Genomic DNA, 16,124 nt, shown 5'->3' on the forward strand with positions numbered 1-16,124 from the left:
CTCGCTGCCTCTTATCAGCGACTGTGCCCTCATTTCCTGGAAGTAGCCCGGACCCCTTCTCAGTACCGCCTCTCGAATTCCCAGCTGCCACCTGTGCATAGCTGTTCCTGCCTGAACATGTCTGACCTACTGGTCCCTCGCTGTCCATGCCAGTGCAAGCCCCATCCACGTGGCTGGCGCTGGAATGCCCGCCATTGTGGCTTCCAATGGCGGTGTCAGCCGTTTTTGACTCGATCTGAGATAGCTGTACTTGAAGCTTACGCTTCTCTGCCCTCTCTATCTGTAACTCTGTTTCTAGAGCATCCATCCTTAGCACTAGTTCGGTGTTCGCCTGTTCAGCCCTGTCCAGGCGTGCACCTAATACGCAGAATTTGCACATAAAATCTGCGCCTTCGGCCTCCTCCACTGAATCGAACCGCGTTTCTTTTAAATTCACTGATTCCTCACACTCCATACATCTAACCTTCAGTAACTTAACCATCGTAGCAACACTCGATTATTGCTTGCACCAAATGCCCAGATATCTACACGCTCAAGACGAAAACACTTGAAAACACGTGCAAAATCAAATAAAAGTCTGGCTACCGCAAATGCCGATCAATCACTTGGAAAAAAATAGCTATCTCTCTAAAAGTTAACGCACAAAAAAAAACACTGAGACAACTGTCGGCCAAATAGTCCCGGCCGAAATTAGGTCACTGACCTAAATTCTATTCCTTAACCTGCACTTCCCCTAACAGCCTAAAAAACTAAACGCACTTTTAAAACTATTAAAGGAAAGTACTCATCTATTTTACGCAGACGCTCTCGCAGTCTGTCCGGTCCCGGTCTCCACGCGTGATCCGAAGAGCACCAAAAACGCACGTCCGCACAGCACGGCTGTCAACTGTCAAACGCACGTCGTGGGTCGCTTGCGCCGTCTAGCGACGAAAATTGGCGTTCGCTCTCGCCGCACGTAGTAGCGTGCTGCGTTTTTTTTTTTTTTCTCTCCCCCATCCATGCTCGACGGCCTCCACCAGTTCGCCCATGGCTTAGCCTGGATGATAGGCATTTCGTCGTTGCCGTGATGGAGATCTGCTTAGGGGAGAAGTATGACAGCTTTGCGAACTTCGCGAAACAAGCGTTCAGGATTTTCCGAGTCAGAACGAATACACTGTTCGCGACTAAATACAGCGTTGAGAACGAGCACTTTTTTAAGTCCGGAAATTTCTAACTTGAGTGGTTTTCACGAGTGCAAGACGTCAGAGTTAAAGTTATAACGTTGTTTGAGCCATTCCCCTTCCCTCACCGCCACCTCCCGTCTTTAGGTTCCTTCGAGGAGCGCCTTAGCCGTCGTACACCGCTAGATACCGCGCGGCATTCGGCAGCGCTTTTTGGCAAGCGACCTAGCTATATGTGCCGGTTGGCCGGCCCCCGTGCTGCAGACCTTCGTGCACCTTCTGCTTTTCTAAGCAAGTGGTTTTCCCCCTCGCCACCTTCGTTATAGTGCGCCTGTCCCGCAGCGGAGCTTCGAACCCCTTGCCAACGGCTGCAGCCGCCCTCGGCGTCCCTTTCCGTAGTCCAGCCTGCCATCGACGCGCATCGCCTTTGGGAGCTGCCACTACACATGTGTAGCGGCAGCATAAGTGCGCGCTTGCTTTCTTTCTGTTTCGTATTTCGCCCATCATTGAAACTTCTAAAACGAAGCAGCGCGCGGGGTGCGGGCGCTCGCGGTCGCGCCCGAGGCGCCTGCGTCTAGGCGGCCAAGAACGATTATTAGCGGCTTTGTTATTCTGGAACGCGCGTGTGTACAGGCGCGCGCGCACGCACGCACTCAGACACATTTTGCTCCGGAAGCAGCAAGGCTGTAGCAGCATTGGAAACATTGGACTGACAATTTTGTAAAAGAGACTGACGTAAACAAACAAGTTCAAACGAGCTGTGTAGAAGCGGACGAGTTTTCACCACTCCCTCCGCCTTTCCTCTCGGGGCCGCAGTTAGGAAAAAGAAAAGTAAAAAAAAAACACAAATGCGAGCTAAAGGACTTTACGTAATTGCAGTGTGTGGAGTGTCATTTACAGGCTGGCACGGAGCGGTGGGACCGTGGCCCCCGCGATAGAGCAAAGAGCAGCGGCGCGCCGCCGGAGCCGACCACGGAGAATCCACGGCCGGACTCGAGGGGGGCGCGCGCCCCCCTCGAGACCGGTCGTGGGAAAAACAAAGTTGATATTGGTTTTTCTCGTCAGATGGCGCAAGCGTATCACGTCGTGCGTGTACGAACTTCCGGTCGGCGAACACGACGTCGTGCGTATACAATCACTCGGCTGCTGACCCAAAAGACGCGGGTTCGATCCCGGCCGCGGCGGCTGAATTTCTTTGGAGGAGAAATTCTAGAGGCCCGTGTGCTGTGCGATGTCAGTGCACGTAAAAGAACCCCAGGTGGTCGAAATTTCCGGAGCCCTCCACTACGGCGTCTCTCATAGCCTTAGTTGCTTTGGGACGTTAAACTCCATAAATCCAATCCAATCACTCATTCCGAAAAGGATATGCGAGCTCCTGTTATCGTCGGACGAGTGTCCACCGCATGAGGAGACGAGTTTTCGCTGTGTAGACATAGCTTGCACGTGTCGTCACTTCCGCCCCCATTAAGCGCTTGCGGCCATGCTGCGGGGCCATTCGGCTTTCTCCGCCCTGCGGTGCCCGACCACTCCTCGGACGCTTTGGATTACTTTCTTATCTTTCGGGCGCGATGCCTGCCCCACAGAGGAGAGAACCATTCAGCGCAGGCTACTTCTCTGTATTTCTTCCATCGGCACGCGTGCGCTACGTACACAAAGTGAAAATTAGCGACGATATAGGGCCGTACCCGCCGCGACCGGGAGTCGACGCGACGATGGGCGTTGGTGTGTTCCCTGAAGTGACCCAGGGGGATATTATGTACTCTTTGCAGCTTTGTGAAATTGGAAGGGACGAAAGCCTTCTAATCAATGGAGGCACTCAACGAGTTCTACAGAAGCCTGTCTGCGATGCGCCTACTAGACGAAAAGCTCGGCCTCGGCACGCCGCTTTCTCTGCCGCCATTGCTCGCTGCGGTCGTGGCGATCCGAACCGGCTTGCCTTGAGCTGTAGTTAGGATGCAGCGACGCGGGTCTCAGTCTAGGTTTGTGTTGTCAGACAAATCGGATGGGGTCAATGAAAACAGCAACGTTCACTTCAGGGTGCAACCGTTGCTTCCCATGGTTTCGCTGACATTTAGTTGACGACACAAGCCTCTTACCTGCACAAAGTGTGCTCCGCAGACAAGGAGATTACAGTTATCGAGGTCCAAATTATCGCGCTTAATGCGAGCCAGCCACAGCTCGCGCAGATTCGTACTGAGTCGAAGATGGAGAGCTCGCACTTGCATGCCTACGATTATCTGATGAATGCAGACGAAGTTCGTGTTAATCGGCCTCTTGTTTCACCTGGAGATGTCGTTACGGTTAGAGCAGCAAAGGGTGGCGCAAAAAACCATACTGAATCTACAGATGGACGAGAACCAACACGATGCGAGCTACCATAGGCAGCGGTAAGCTAGAGGCGGGCTGACGGTGGTTCGGCAGCATGGCCGACTAGAAACCGACGTCCACCGGATGTGATGACGGTGCAAGCTATGTAGACGGCACCGTTGCGTTGATAGTTTTAAAGCCCCTGGAAATTTTTAAAGTAATGACAACCTTTGCAGAGCGCCGCCTCTCCCTCTCCTGCGCCCGTCGCCTCTTCCGATTGGTCGAGGGTTTGGCGCGCAAAAGTCGTTTCAACCCGCGCTTTTCGCGGCCGCAGACGCCATATCGTCCGCTCCAACCGCGCACCGTAGGTTCGGCAGGCGTCGTTGCGGACACTGCGCTATTGCTTGCTGGGAAGAACATCGGCTTTTGTTTTGCTCGGAACGTGTGTCAGTCACCTAACTTCAAGCCGTCTACCTGTGCGGCGTGACGGGCTGCTGCGCCTTCGGGTGCAGGAACCGTCACGACGGTGAAAAGCGGTTCTTCGCGATCCCATCATCGAAAACCGACGCGGGCCGGAGGAAGGTTTGGCTACACAGAATTGGCCGGGCGAATTTTAACGCAACGCCATCGAACAGACTTTGCGAAGTAAGGGACGTGCTTTCAATAGCTGCTGAGTTTTACTTTTTTCAAGCTACGCTGTGCAGTGGTTTGTTCGCGATCGAGCGTATGGCCGCAGTAAGCTCGACATAAGGGCGCTTGCGTTGAGCGCATCGTGATTGCACGCACGCAAGCGTGTAAGTGACGCGAGGCACACGTCTAACTGTAGAGTGAAGTTCCTTAAAGGGGCCCTGCACCATAATCTGAGTGCATTGTTTTGCTTCCTTGTTGTAATTGTTGAGTTATGGCGACGCTATTACCACCGGTTATAACACGCATATTTCTGTATTTAATATTTTAAGTTGCTCGAAAATCAAAATCATGGCACTGACGGCGTCGGCACACAGCGGTGGTCTTTTGCATTTTTGCAGCGGATATGACTTCAGCTGGCGTGCGATTATGATTGGATGAACAACTAATAACAAGCTAATTGTGTTCGTGAGCAAAAATATGTTATGTTTTGTTGTGTCCTTTTATATTAAATTGAAAAATCTAGCATTTCAAAGCTCGTTAGAAAAAAAAGCCCCACCAGAGGCGCTGGCTATCACTTTGCATCAAAGAACTTCGTGGCCTCCTGCTGCGCTGCTCTGCCCAAGCTCCGCCCACAACCGCACTTCGCCGCCGTGCAGCAGTGCCTGAGCGCTGCTTGGCTTGGTATAAAAATATCGCAAGGAAAGACAAGATGGCCTTGTTATCAGAAAGACTGCCAGCTATACTCGAGCAGCGACAAAGCATGCCTGCTTATGTTGCGAGCTTACGGCAACGGCACCGCTGGCGGGCGCTCCGGGCGACGAGCTCTGCTGCTGCCTGGCTGCCGTGGTCGTCGCTAGGCCTATAGCTTGCGTCGAAGCCGCTGCGGCCGGCGCTTCGGAAGGCGCCTGCGCTATAATAAAAGGCCTACTCTTCACACCGCTTTTCTGTCAACAGCATTATCTCGCAATAAAATAATAGCGTGGTCAATTTGCGCTACGCCCTCAGCAGCGGAGCTAGCGGGCGCCAGTCGAGCCGGACCCCGTCGGGTCAGAAGCAGCTGCGAGGCGGTTCTCGCAACAAATTCGCTCGTGCCACAGTTGTCCCTTTTACCAGCAACTCTGTATTGGCCAGTGACCCAGAAAAATGATATATTTCTCATTTTCCTATCCGAGGCTATATTACTTACTACAAGAACACTCTTTAGCTCGTTTTTATGACGCCGGCAGACGGGATCCCGTCTGCCGGCGTCCAGGCTGGCCGGCCGGCAGGCTCGGCTTACTTCACGTTCGCACAAGAAAATACTAAAACAGCCATGCTACCTGAAAGGATGCTGTCTAGATTCGAGCAACGACCGCATGCCTGTACTAGAGTGGAGCTTTCGGCTCCTTCGCTCCGTCTCAGTCTAGCGCCCACGTGCTTGTAACCATGGAAACGACGCCGTCAGCGGAAACGTGTTACAGCGCCCAGGAAACTTGAGAAGCTATCTTCCGGGACGTTGTGGTGACGTGCTCGTGCACGCTGTTTTGATTGGTCTCGCCGCGTGTCGTCATTGGGTGAGTGAAATGGCAAAGAGAAGACCCGGTAAATTTGAGTCGAGGGCAATTTTTTTTGCTTGTATTTTGAAAATTCATTCCTTAATAACTCCCGTTATAGTGCACCGATTCCAGTAATTCTTTTTTATTCGGTATCTGCGTGTCATGAAGAAATCATCTAAAGCATGTGAAAAAAGCGTTGCTGGGCCCCTTTAAACTTGAGCGCATGCCGCAGTTAGACATACATGAGTACTATAAGCGCAGATCAAACTGCGCTCTGAAATCGTAAAGCGCACGCGTTACATTCTGCAGTCGCGCGCGTGCACTCGTGCGTGCGTGTATATTATATATATAGATATATTTATATTACAGAAAAAGACAAAGAATTATCGCGCCGATATGCATCGTCAAGGCACCGTAGCACCGTTGGTGGAAACACCAGCTAGCGCGCGCTGGCTTGCGTTTACTCTCAAAATATGACCAGTAGCTGTGGGTATGCGTGATAGTGCCCATCGTAAATGGGTAGCGCGTTTCCTGTCTCATACTTTGTAACAGCACTTCCGCGTTCTCGCTTCCCCTTGACGCCGAACTAATTCGGAGGAGGCTACGAATGCGAGCAAATCTGTGATAACCTCTTTTATTAATGCTAAAACATTTGTTTTTTTTTTTGTTAACGTTGCCCACAGTGACGCCTCCATTATCTCCATCTTTAAAAGCTTTGTAGCCGCTTCTTTTTTTTAAATGAGATCAGTATAACAAAGGGCTTTGGCTTTGCCGATGTGCATTTAGTATTCGGGCTGTTTCCGAGCCTGAGCCGGGCAAGTCTACCTCGCGGGCCGGGCCGGGTTTGGGCCTATATCGAAAAAATCGGGCCGGGCTGGGGCGGGTAACGAAAAAGGTTCACGGGCTGGGGCGGGTAACGAAAACGGTTCACGGGCTCGGGACGCCTGAATAATTAAGGACCGTGCAGTGCTCTAATAGCGACTATACGAATGTGGAAGATTATGGGACAGATGTGTTAAAAGCCAGGTAGGTTTTGCTTCTCACTAAATGACTGATGCCGATGAAACATTTACGTATACTTTATTGTCCCATTGCTGGCAGGCGAAGGATATTTGCGATGTAGTTTTCTCCTTACTAAGTAACTATTCCAAAGAAAATTTTGATGCGGGAGTCTATATCGTTACAGTTCATGCACGCGGGAGAACAGGGTAGGTACAGATAGGTGCACACGTAGCGTGGCCTTCATACCGTATTTCGAGCACTCCCTCAAGCGTCTTACCTGGTCCGCGATACACTGCAGCAGACCAAAACCAAAACCCACTAGAAGATCGGATGAACTACGGGCATTTAGAATGCCTTTACTTGCAGGTGACAGAAGCCAACAGCCACAGAAACCAAGGGGCACAGGGGATATTTTTTTAAAATTTATTTATTGAATTTGTGGTGTTGATCAATTTAGAATATTACTGAATATGTTATCGCTTATTGCTAATTGATTAGAAAAGGAGAAGAAAAAACAACCACATGCCGCCGGTGGGATCCGAACCCACTACCTCCGAATTACGCGTCCGGTGCTCTACCTCTGAGCTACGGCGACGGCTGTCAAATCTTCTGCTTTCGGGGGTATTTATGTTTACAAGTAACCTAACCTTGAGAGTGTTCATCAGCGCCACCCACGTTCATAAGCGGCGGACGTGACACGTCCTGAGTTACCGCAGGTGTGACGTAGAACGTCATCGAACGAAGAGGGTGGAAGCTGCGTGAGAACCCTCTTATGCTTCCTATGGCGTCAAGGCTGCCAGAACCGAGGCCCTCGCTAAGCAATTAAGCAAACAAGGGAAGGGGAATGAGGGGCTCGTCAAACCTGTGCATCCGTTGTAGTACGTCCAGCGTTCCGGCGGGGACGGTCGTTCTGTTTGCATGCTCCTCTTCACCAAAACAGATCGCAAATTCCTTCTACGGCCTCGTGATTCTCGGTCACATTCAATGCACGCCCCACCCTCGATATCAAACTTGGCACGCCGCATAAAGCCCGGCGCACCCGGACGCGGTGCGCGTGCCGCTCTACCAAAACAATCCATCTATGCGTGCTCATTTTTGCCTTTAGACGATTCAGTGAAGCATGCAAATGTTTCTCCTAAGTCACCGATGTATTTATGCAGCGGAGCGCACGGTTAATGCGGAGACATAGAGAATAACTCGGCAAATACGGGAATTCAGCGCAACCAATTGAAAAGGGGCGTTAGTTCCTTCGGAGCGGGCTAGAGGTCGCCACCGCAGTCACATGAAATCACAAAGAAACCAAAAGTCGTTCGGCCGGCGCGCGGGAGAGGAAGAGACAAGAGGGAGGGTGTCTTGTCGCTACTTTAGTTTCTTTAGGGAATTTAATGCTGCCTGGTACCTGGCACCATCTGGCGCCGTCAAAGCAACTTGCGGAAGCGCATTGGCTGCGTGCGGGCTCCCACTACACGCCATGCTAAAGCTGTCTAATATTTAGCACTCAGTCGGCTGAACCCGACTTTCAGTAGAGCAGTAGCTCCATGGTTGTTCAATATGCCAAATTTGAAGGCTCGTCGATCGGACTCCTTGCCAATGCAAAGCATAAAACCTGAACACAAGCCTGAAAAATGCAGTCTCTAAAGCGTTCGCACTTGAGAACGGCCTTTTTAGGGCAAATTTAACTTGAAAGCATTAAGGGCCCTATTCAGCGGAGAACCGGTCGTCGGCAATGGCATGTCGAGAAAATCGGGATTGGTCGATAGGGTCTTGACGTCAAAAGCAAGCACAACCTCATGCGGGTAATTCAAACCACAGACAACAATGACGCAGTGAAACAGTGATTACGTTGCTAACATTTCCTCATGGGTGTACTGTGTGGTGATGCAATCCCACCACCATTACGTAGTGCCTGGAAGAACGAAAAGCAATTGCGCTGAAAATAAAAAAATGATCGAGATGCGAGTCTGTGACTCGAACTGCTACTCCTCAACCACTGGGACCAGTGAGGAAGGTGTGTTCGACTTGGCTGAAAGGACGCCTTGTGTGTTAAAAAAAAAATAAGATGACATAGACGACAAAATCATGCAATAAAGTTTTCAGATCTGTGGAGTGATCTGGAAAGATGACCTCAGGCTGCTGAAGAGATTAATGGTACTGCGTCGTGCCCTTACGGTAACTCTTTAGGATGAAAATTAGGGGCGATCAATTTGAGCGTTGCAGAGGAAATGGGGAAAATTCCACTTATGATTCCTTCTCTTCCAGTCAAGCTTCTGATTGTGAGCACATCTTTTATTAATTTTTTTGCGCCTGTCTTGAGTCATTTTCATATAACTTGAGTCATTTTCAGTTCGGCATCTTCCTCCTGCCGTATACAAGCGTGGAGGAGACGTTTTTGTTTATATTTTAATTTGAATAATCGAAGTCATATACCGGGGCTGACAAGGCCGTCCCATCTTGATGTTTCATGATTCTTCTCGCTTGCACTTTTAGTAATTTCAATAACTAACATTTACCGCTTTGAATGCAGGTCCGCTGCTGGAATGAAGAGAACGGTTGCACTGCTGTAATGGCTGCTTCAGACATCGCCGAACACTTCCAGCACGACTGTGGACACCACTCTGTTCACTGCCCAAAGTGCTCGGCGTCTGTTCTTTGCCGCAAGGTGTGCGAGCACCTCAGATCTGGCTGTTCAGGTCACACAACTCGTCCTCCTTCAGAACACGGTGGGCAGACTGGGCAACATGACGAATCACTTTTGACAGCTCTGAGCAGAGCCATAGATCAGCACACAGCCGAAATGAGGGCACTCCTGGAGCAGTTGCTTAGCGATGGCAATGCACGAGCCGACCAACTGAACAAGATCTCGCAAGATGTAAACGCTGTGAGTAAAGCTATAAAGCAGGAACCCTCTAAGGTAGCCCGAGAAGGCCACGGCACTATAAACGGAAGCTTTCTCCAAATAACCGCACCAGAGCAAATAGAAGGATCCTTGATCGCTAGAAGTGAGGTAGCCGACACTCTCTCGAGGAGAATAAGATCATTAGAAGAAGAAATAAAAGGTGAATTTGAAAAAGCAACGGCACAGGGGCACGACTGCTATTCACGGCTTGCTGCAGCCATCAATGAAGCTAAGGATAGCGAAAAGGCAAACTGAAGGGCATTGGGCCAATTGAACAGGCTCATTCGTCAGACTGAAAACAGAGCATCACTGTGCAATTTTTTTTATCACAAACATTCAACTGCTCCACGATACAGCTGTGGCGCTAGGATCCGCCGCCTATTATACCTGTGTGGCTACCGCGTGTCTCCTGTGGTTGGGTTAAGTAAAACAACCAGGCTCTGTTGCTTTATTTGGGGTTGCAGCTACACAAGGGCAGCATGGACGACGTAGGTAAATGGCCATTCCAACACAGATTTAGGCTTAGTGTGGTGCACCCGAAGGAATGGACAAAACGGGAGCCCGAATTTAAACCCTCTCCTTTATGCGCATATATACGAAGGCCCATAGGTTCATCGAACGAGCCTTTCTATCATACCGAAGGGTCGTTTAATCTGTTTGACCTTGCACGTGACGGCTATGTGCATAAAGACGAGCTTCGGATGACACTGGAGTTGATTTCGTGAGTCGTACTTGCATGTTGGAGTGAGGAGGACATCGTGCAAATGCCTGAAGGCCAGTGGTGTTTGTGGAAGAAACTTCACCTCAAGAAATTTAAAGTGGATCTTGACTGTTGTTTATATCGACTGACCTCTGCGCATCACTTTTGTTGTGAGCAGATTGATTGTGAAATAAAACTGTTTTTATGCTTTGCAGTGAATCATAAAACTCGGACTCTGAGTGATCAAGTAGCATTTTTTGTAAGGCAGAATTTTCTTTCGTTATAAAAGGCGCAATTATTTTGATGCACTTGCATATTGCAGCAAAGGCTGTTATAGCCTTGTTTTGCCGCACATATATCCCTGCCTTCTACCATGGAATGTACTCATTAGCTATGAAACCTTAATTGCTTCATGAATTTTTGATCTTAACATAAATAACGTAATCGAGTTTAAATGATCAACTACCTTCAAAGTACATTGAATTTTACACCTGCAAACCTAAGCGTGGCAGGTTTCAAAGGGGTCATTCCATGCCAAGCGAACCATAGTTTGCACTCGACGGGCCTCCTCCGATCTTTTCCATAAAATCTGTGGCTCTTAATTGAACCGTCTAAAGTTCCAGTTGACCGATACTTTTTTTTTCGTGAGGCTGGCAACCATGGATTGCCATTAGGCATAAAACAGCACTTCATGCCCCAACAAACAAAGTATTGGTGCAGGGAGTTTTACACTGATGCCTCCAAGACTTCTTCAGTTGCAAGTGAAGTTTACAGCTGTCAATCTTACCGAAACGAGAACAATGAATAGACACACAAGAATATTTAATGCAGAATGTCATGGTATCCAGTTGGCTTTCAGATCCATCCTACAAAAGAAAATGCCAACCTCTGTTATTTATTCAGATCCTTTAAGTGTGGTTATGTCCCTGTCCTCAGGGAAACCCTGTAAAAACCCTCTTATGAATTCCCTCTTGAAATGCCTTGTGTCTCATTATACTGGGTACTAGATCACTGTGGCATAGAAGGAAATGAGGAAGCAGATAGCCTTGCTGCGTCAGCTGCCAAACTGAGTCTTATTCATGTAAACCAACTTCCACACCATACTCAGGCCTCATATTAGGAGTGCACTCCGCAAATAATGCCTGCAGGATTGGGACAAATAGAAAACAAACCACACACGATAAAACCAAGCATTGGAAGATATGCCAAAGATGAACAAAATTGATTCAAAGAAGTTGCTATCTGCAGACTGAGGATAGGATATACATACATCACACATTCACATCTTTTAAACGCTACACCGGCACCACAGTGGGCGAGATGTGGACCCCACATCTCAGTTGTGCACATATCAATCACGTGCCCGAGATTGGAGACAGAAAGACGACACTTGCCAGAACTGTCCACATTCAAAAAACCATTGCACCCTTCTTTATTTTCAGGTGATGACCGCACGTTTTATTGGATAGGGCTTTCAAACGCTTTAGACAAATAGACTTTTGGCAAGATATCTCTTATTTAAAGTAACCTCAGCCCCTCCTCAATGCTGAGAAGGCTGAGCTGCTAGATGCGTCGCTCTTTTTGCCCAAGCAAGGACCGAGGTTTAGGCTACCGTCTTTTATGTATAACTGCTCTTACCACAACTTTTAGGTGCTATACACCACCAGTGATGGAAGTGCTGCGCCAATTGCGCCAAACTGCGCCAAAAGAAAAATGCTGCTACATGTTGCGCCAAACAGGCATTTTTATTAGTAATTGCGCCGCATCTGCGCCGAAACGGCGCTGCGAAAACGAAGGCAAAAAAACGTCAAGCGTCAAGCCACACAGAAACCGAAAACATGTCTAATATCATCATTATTGAAAATCCAGGGAAGCCTGTTGTAGCCTTGGCCGTAGCCGGGTCAAGCCGCGCCCGCCTCCATGTTTACACGGCGCACGTTGGCAAGCTGTTCGTCGTGTTTCCAGTGTTAGAACACTGTAGTCGTGTTCTTTGTGGGCTGCCTTCAGGTTCGCTACCGGGTACATGGCGCTTTCAACGATCAGAGGTAAGTTTCGACTATTTTTCAGGGTGATTTATGTACCCTTTTGTAAGATCGACACCGCGTTTAAACGTTCTTGAGTTCCTGGCGCAAGTCAGATGGCGATATGACTGAAATTGCGTCACCTTTTCCCGGGCGCGCGTCTCGCCAGTTCTTTCAGTCACGGTAGCGGTGTTTATCGTTATGCGGCTGGAGTCGGCACTGTGCACGCGGAAACGTCCTCAGTCACGACGTTGTTGCGCGACGTCGAAGGCTCGGTACTTCGCTGTTGTTGTCCATCGCGTACTGTGGCAACGCGGTGTTGGCAGCATGAACAGCATAACGAGCACGCTTTGCACCCGGACTCATTTTCCGTTTCTGACCGAAATAACGCAGAGACCTAGACTTTTTCGCACCAGTGGGCACGGAGAACTACTCGACGACATTAGGGTTAGCACGCTTCAGGTGGCAGGCGCGGGCCTTTATTTTAGCCGATCGAAAACAACCGCATTGGTCACTTGGTTTAAATCGCAATAGAATCGCACGTTGCGTATAATTTTTGTACAATTTTTCATGTTGCGTGTTGCTCGCGGTTGCTTAAAAGAAAGTAAAAATAAAAGCGCGGGCTTTCAAACGAGGCCAAATAGGCGCTGACGGAGCGCGTAGTTCGCTAGTAGCAGGCGGCTGAAACAGTGTGACTTCAGATTCAGACATCAATTTAAAGGTCTTTGGCGCGTATTGGATTGACATGAAGTAAGCTTATATGTGTATATCTATTTGTATTTTACAATCCGAGCCAGCAGTTTTCAATTGTCAGTAGTCTGAAAAAAAAAATTTTTTTTTTCATTATTTCAGGGCGGAAAAGCAAGTTTAAGGCCCAGGTGCTAAATGAAGAGGATGCCAATGGTGACTGTATTGCTGTGTGGTGCAGAGCAGGACCAAAAGAGGAGGAGGCCACTTGCATTATCTGCAACAAAGTTATAAACTGCTCACAACATGGTGTAAATGCTGTGAAACGGCATGCTTCTAATAAGCAACACGTTGAAGCTTGCAAGCAACACAGAAATGAGCTGGGAGTTCTGAAGAAGCCTGCTGCTGCTCAAGCTCTGTTGACATCATGCCTTCTCGCAAGACCGGATGTATCTGAAGCAGATCGTGTCACATTGGCAGAGACTTACTTTGTTCTTGGTGTGGCTGTTTCTGGGATACCATATTCATGGGGGGACACCGCAACCTCGCTCTTCCCTCTGATGTTTCCAGATTCAAAGGTTGCAAAAGAATTTCAGTGTGGCAGAAAAAAAGTCTCGTATATAGTGTCGGATGGCCTTGGGCCATATTTTAAGAGAGCAGTTGTTGATGAACTTAACAAGGCGGGTGTGTACTACAACATCCAAATCGACGAAACTCCTCTTCCGGAACAACGGTGCCAACAGCTGGACATTGTAGTTAGGTACTTTTCTGAAGTTTGCAAGCAGGTTGTGGTGGAGCACTTGTGTTCATTTCACTTAGGGAGTGCAACCTCAGATGTTTTACTTGCACACGTGAAGGAAGGCATCCAAGACCTTCCTCAAAGGAATATGTTGAGCTTCTACAGTGATGGCCCAAATGTTATGAAGAGTTTGAAAAGAAAGCTTAAGGAAGATGTAAATCCTGCACTGCTAGACACAGGAGAGTGTAGTTTGCACAAAGTTCACAACAGTTTTGCAAAAGGAATTGAAGCGTTTGGCAGTGAAGTGGAATCAACTTTGTTAGATGTGTACTACTACCTGAAAAACTCTGCTGTTCAAAGTGCTGTGCTCAAAACACACCAAAAGTGTCTTGGCCTGCCAGAAAGTGTCTTCCTTCGGCATGTAAATTCACGTTGGCTCACCCTAGGTCCTGCCCTTGAGCGCTTTATTGAGCAGTATCCGGCACTTAAGTCCATGCTATTAGACGTGAAGCAAACGGCTCACTCTTCTGGCACAATGTACAAGCGCCTCCGACAAAGTCTCAGCAGGAAAGACCTCTTCCCAAAGGCAGTTTTTCTGAGGAATGTCGCAGATCTTTTTGTTGGATTCTTGAAACTTTTCCAGCGCTCTGAACCTCTACTCCACATTCTGTACGAAGAAATGGTACAGCTGACCAAGAAAGTTCTCAGCCGTTTCGTGCGAAGTGATGTGTACCGTGACCTGACAGGGGAACAGCTGAAATCTCTTGACGTTGAATGTCCAGGAAACTGGAAGGAAGTTGTTGAGATAGGTGTGGACACAGAGGGCTCCATCACGAACTGGTCAGCAGAAGAAAAAAAATTGTTTAGGCTGGGGGCACGTACTTTCTTTATGAAGTCTGCGGGTTACCTACTTTCAAGGTTGCCCTTTGACAATGGTGTGTTAAAAGATCTTAGGTGTCTTGACCTAAGCAGTGCACAAGAAGAAAGCTCAGCTGTGGCATTTCGAAACTTGGCCCAGCAAGTTCCAGAGGTGATTGCTCCCAAGGAAGTCTCAGCCCTGATGGATGAATTTTCACTGATTTCATCTGAAGCGCTGTGCGTTGATTCATGTGAACGACTTGACAGCACATGGCAACATGTCTTCAGCCTACAGAACAAAAATGGTGGCATTAAATATCCTCTGGTAGGAAAGCTTGTAAAAGCCCTGCTTTCTCTTTCACATGGCAACGCTGATGTGGAGAGGGGTTTTAGTGAAAATCGCCGGATCCTACAGGAGCGCAGCAAACTGTCTATTGAAAGCGTGAATGGATTGCGAGCCATACAGTCATTTGCGAAAAGGCATGACAAGAACGTCTCTACCATTCCAGTCAAACGTGACATGCTCACTGCTGTGAAACAGTCATATAAACGCTACCAAGAAAGACTGACTGCTGAGTGTGAGCCAGCTGCCAAAAGAAGCAAACTTGACCATGGCCAAAATTCAACAAAAGGATGTCAAAAGCAGGACCTGCAAATGGAGATTCAGTCAGCAAAAAAGATGCTTTGCAATGCAGAAGCATTGATTGCAAAAGGAATGAAGGCAAAAACTTTTGATGACATTGAAAGTGGCCAGGAACTACTTAAGAAAGGACAGGAAAGGCTTGCGGGTGCTCTCTGCAAGCTTGAAGCTTCAAAAGAAAAAGTGCGGGCTCGTAGAGTGTAACGTGCAGACTATTGTGAAATGTGTTGAGTGACTGACTACTTCAGGCTCGGATTGATTCTGAACTTCTACTTCTTTTGTGGCAAGTGTCATTAGTGACTGTGGTTTCTTCTAGTTCACATCATGTTGCTCCCCTTTTTTGGCTTTGATCTATTTCTGCCACAAGAACTGGTGCTTTAAATATTTAACTTGTTTTATCACACCATCTGTAACTATTCACATTCTTAATTGTTCATTTCTTGTCATTCGTGTTGACTGTTGTGTGAAATGTACAGTGTGTTTCATAATAAATAGCTGTAATTGTCAGTCGCTTCAGTGATGCTTTCAACACGGGAGGTACACTGGCGTAATTTATTCGCCATCTGCTCCAAAAACAACAATGGTTGCTCCAAACTGGTATTTTTTCTGCTCCGAAAACACCAATGGCTGCTCCAAACTGGTATTTTTTCTGCTCCGAAAACACCAATGGCTGCTCCAAACTGGCATTTTTACTGCTCCGAAATCTGCTCCAAAAAGTAAAATGCTGCTTCCATCACTGCACCACTTTAGGCCATTCCACCTCAATTATACATCCTCATGACACACCGTAATCATGAACATGCTAACTGTTCGTAGGCCCTATACACCTGAAGTTGATTTTAACATGTGCCATATTTTAGCCTGAGCTGGCCAAAAACCTCGAGTCTGGCGCTCTTTCGCCTTAGATGCACTTGCACCAATAAAAATCTAGCATCATCATGTACCGTTT

General features: G+C 48.2%; 1 protein-coding gene and 2 pseudogenes across 1 annotated transcript; 2 read left to right on the forward strand and 1 right to left on the reverse strand.

Annotated features, from left to right (window-relative positions):
• Positions 1–10,255, forward strand: part of LOC149329177 (uncharacterized) — a 112,711-nt pseudogene extending 102,456 nt beyond the window's left edge.
• Positions 3,015–6,336, reverse strand: LOC149329181 (uncharacterized; annotated as a pseudogene).
• Positions 10,256–13,334: 3,079 nt separating the features above from the next.
• LOC149329182 (uncharacterized) lies at positions 13,335–15,682 on the forward strand. The gene has a single exon (XM_089560131.1). It carries the CDS (start codon positions 13,499–13,501, stop codon positions 15,377–15,379), a length of 1,881 nt encoding a protein of 626 aa, XP_089416257.1. The 5' UTR covers positions 13,335–13,498; the 3' UTR covers positions 15,380–15,682.
• The last annotated feature ends 442 nt before the right edge of the window (positions 15,683–16,124 follow it).

Source organism: Amblyomma mixtum, chromosome 9, assembly GCF_055824585.1.
Source record: "Amblyomma mixtum isolate Tamu chromosome 9, ASM5582458v1, whole genome shotgun sequence".
Classification (NCBI taxonomy): domain Eukaryota; kingdom Metazoa; phylum Arthropoda; class Arachnida; order Ixodida; family Ixodidae; genus Amblyomma; species Amblyomma mixtum.

Bases quoted from the DNA above. Each gene is read 5' to 3' on its own strand.
- LOC149329182 (XM_089560131.1), top strand. From the start codon at position 13,499: ATGTTTCCAGATTCAAAGGTTGCAAAAGAATTTCAGTGTGGCAGAAAA.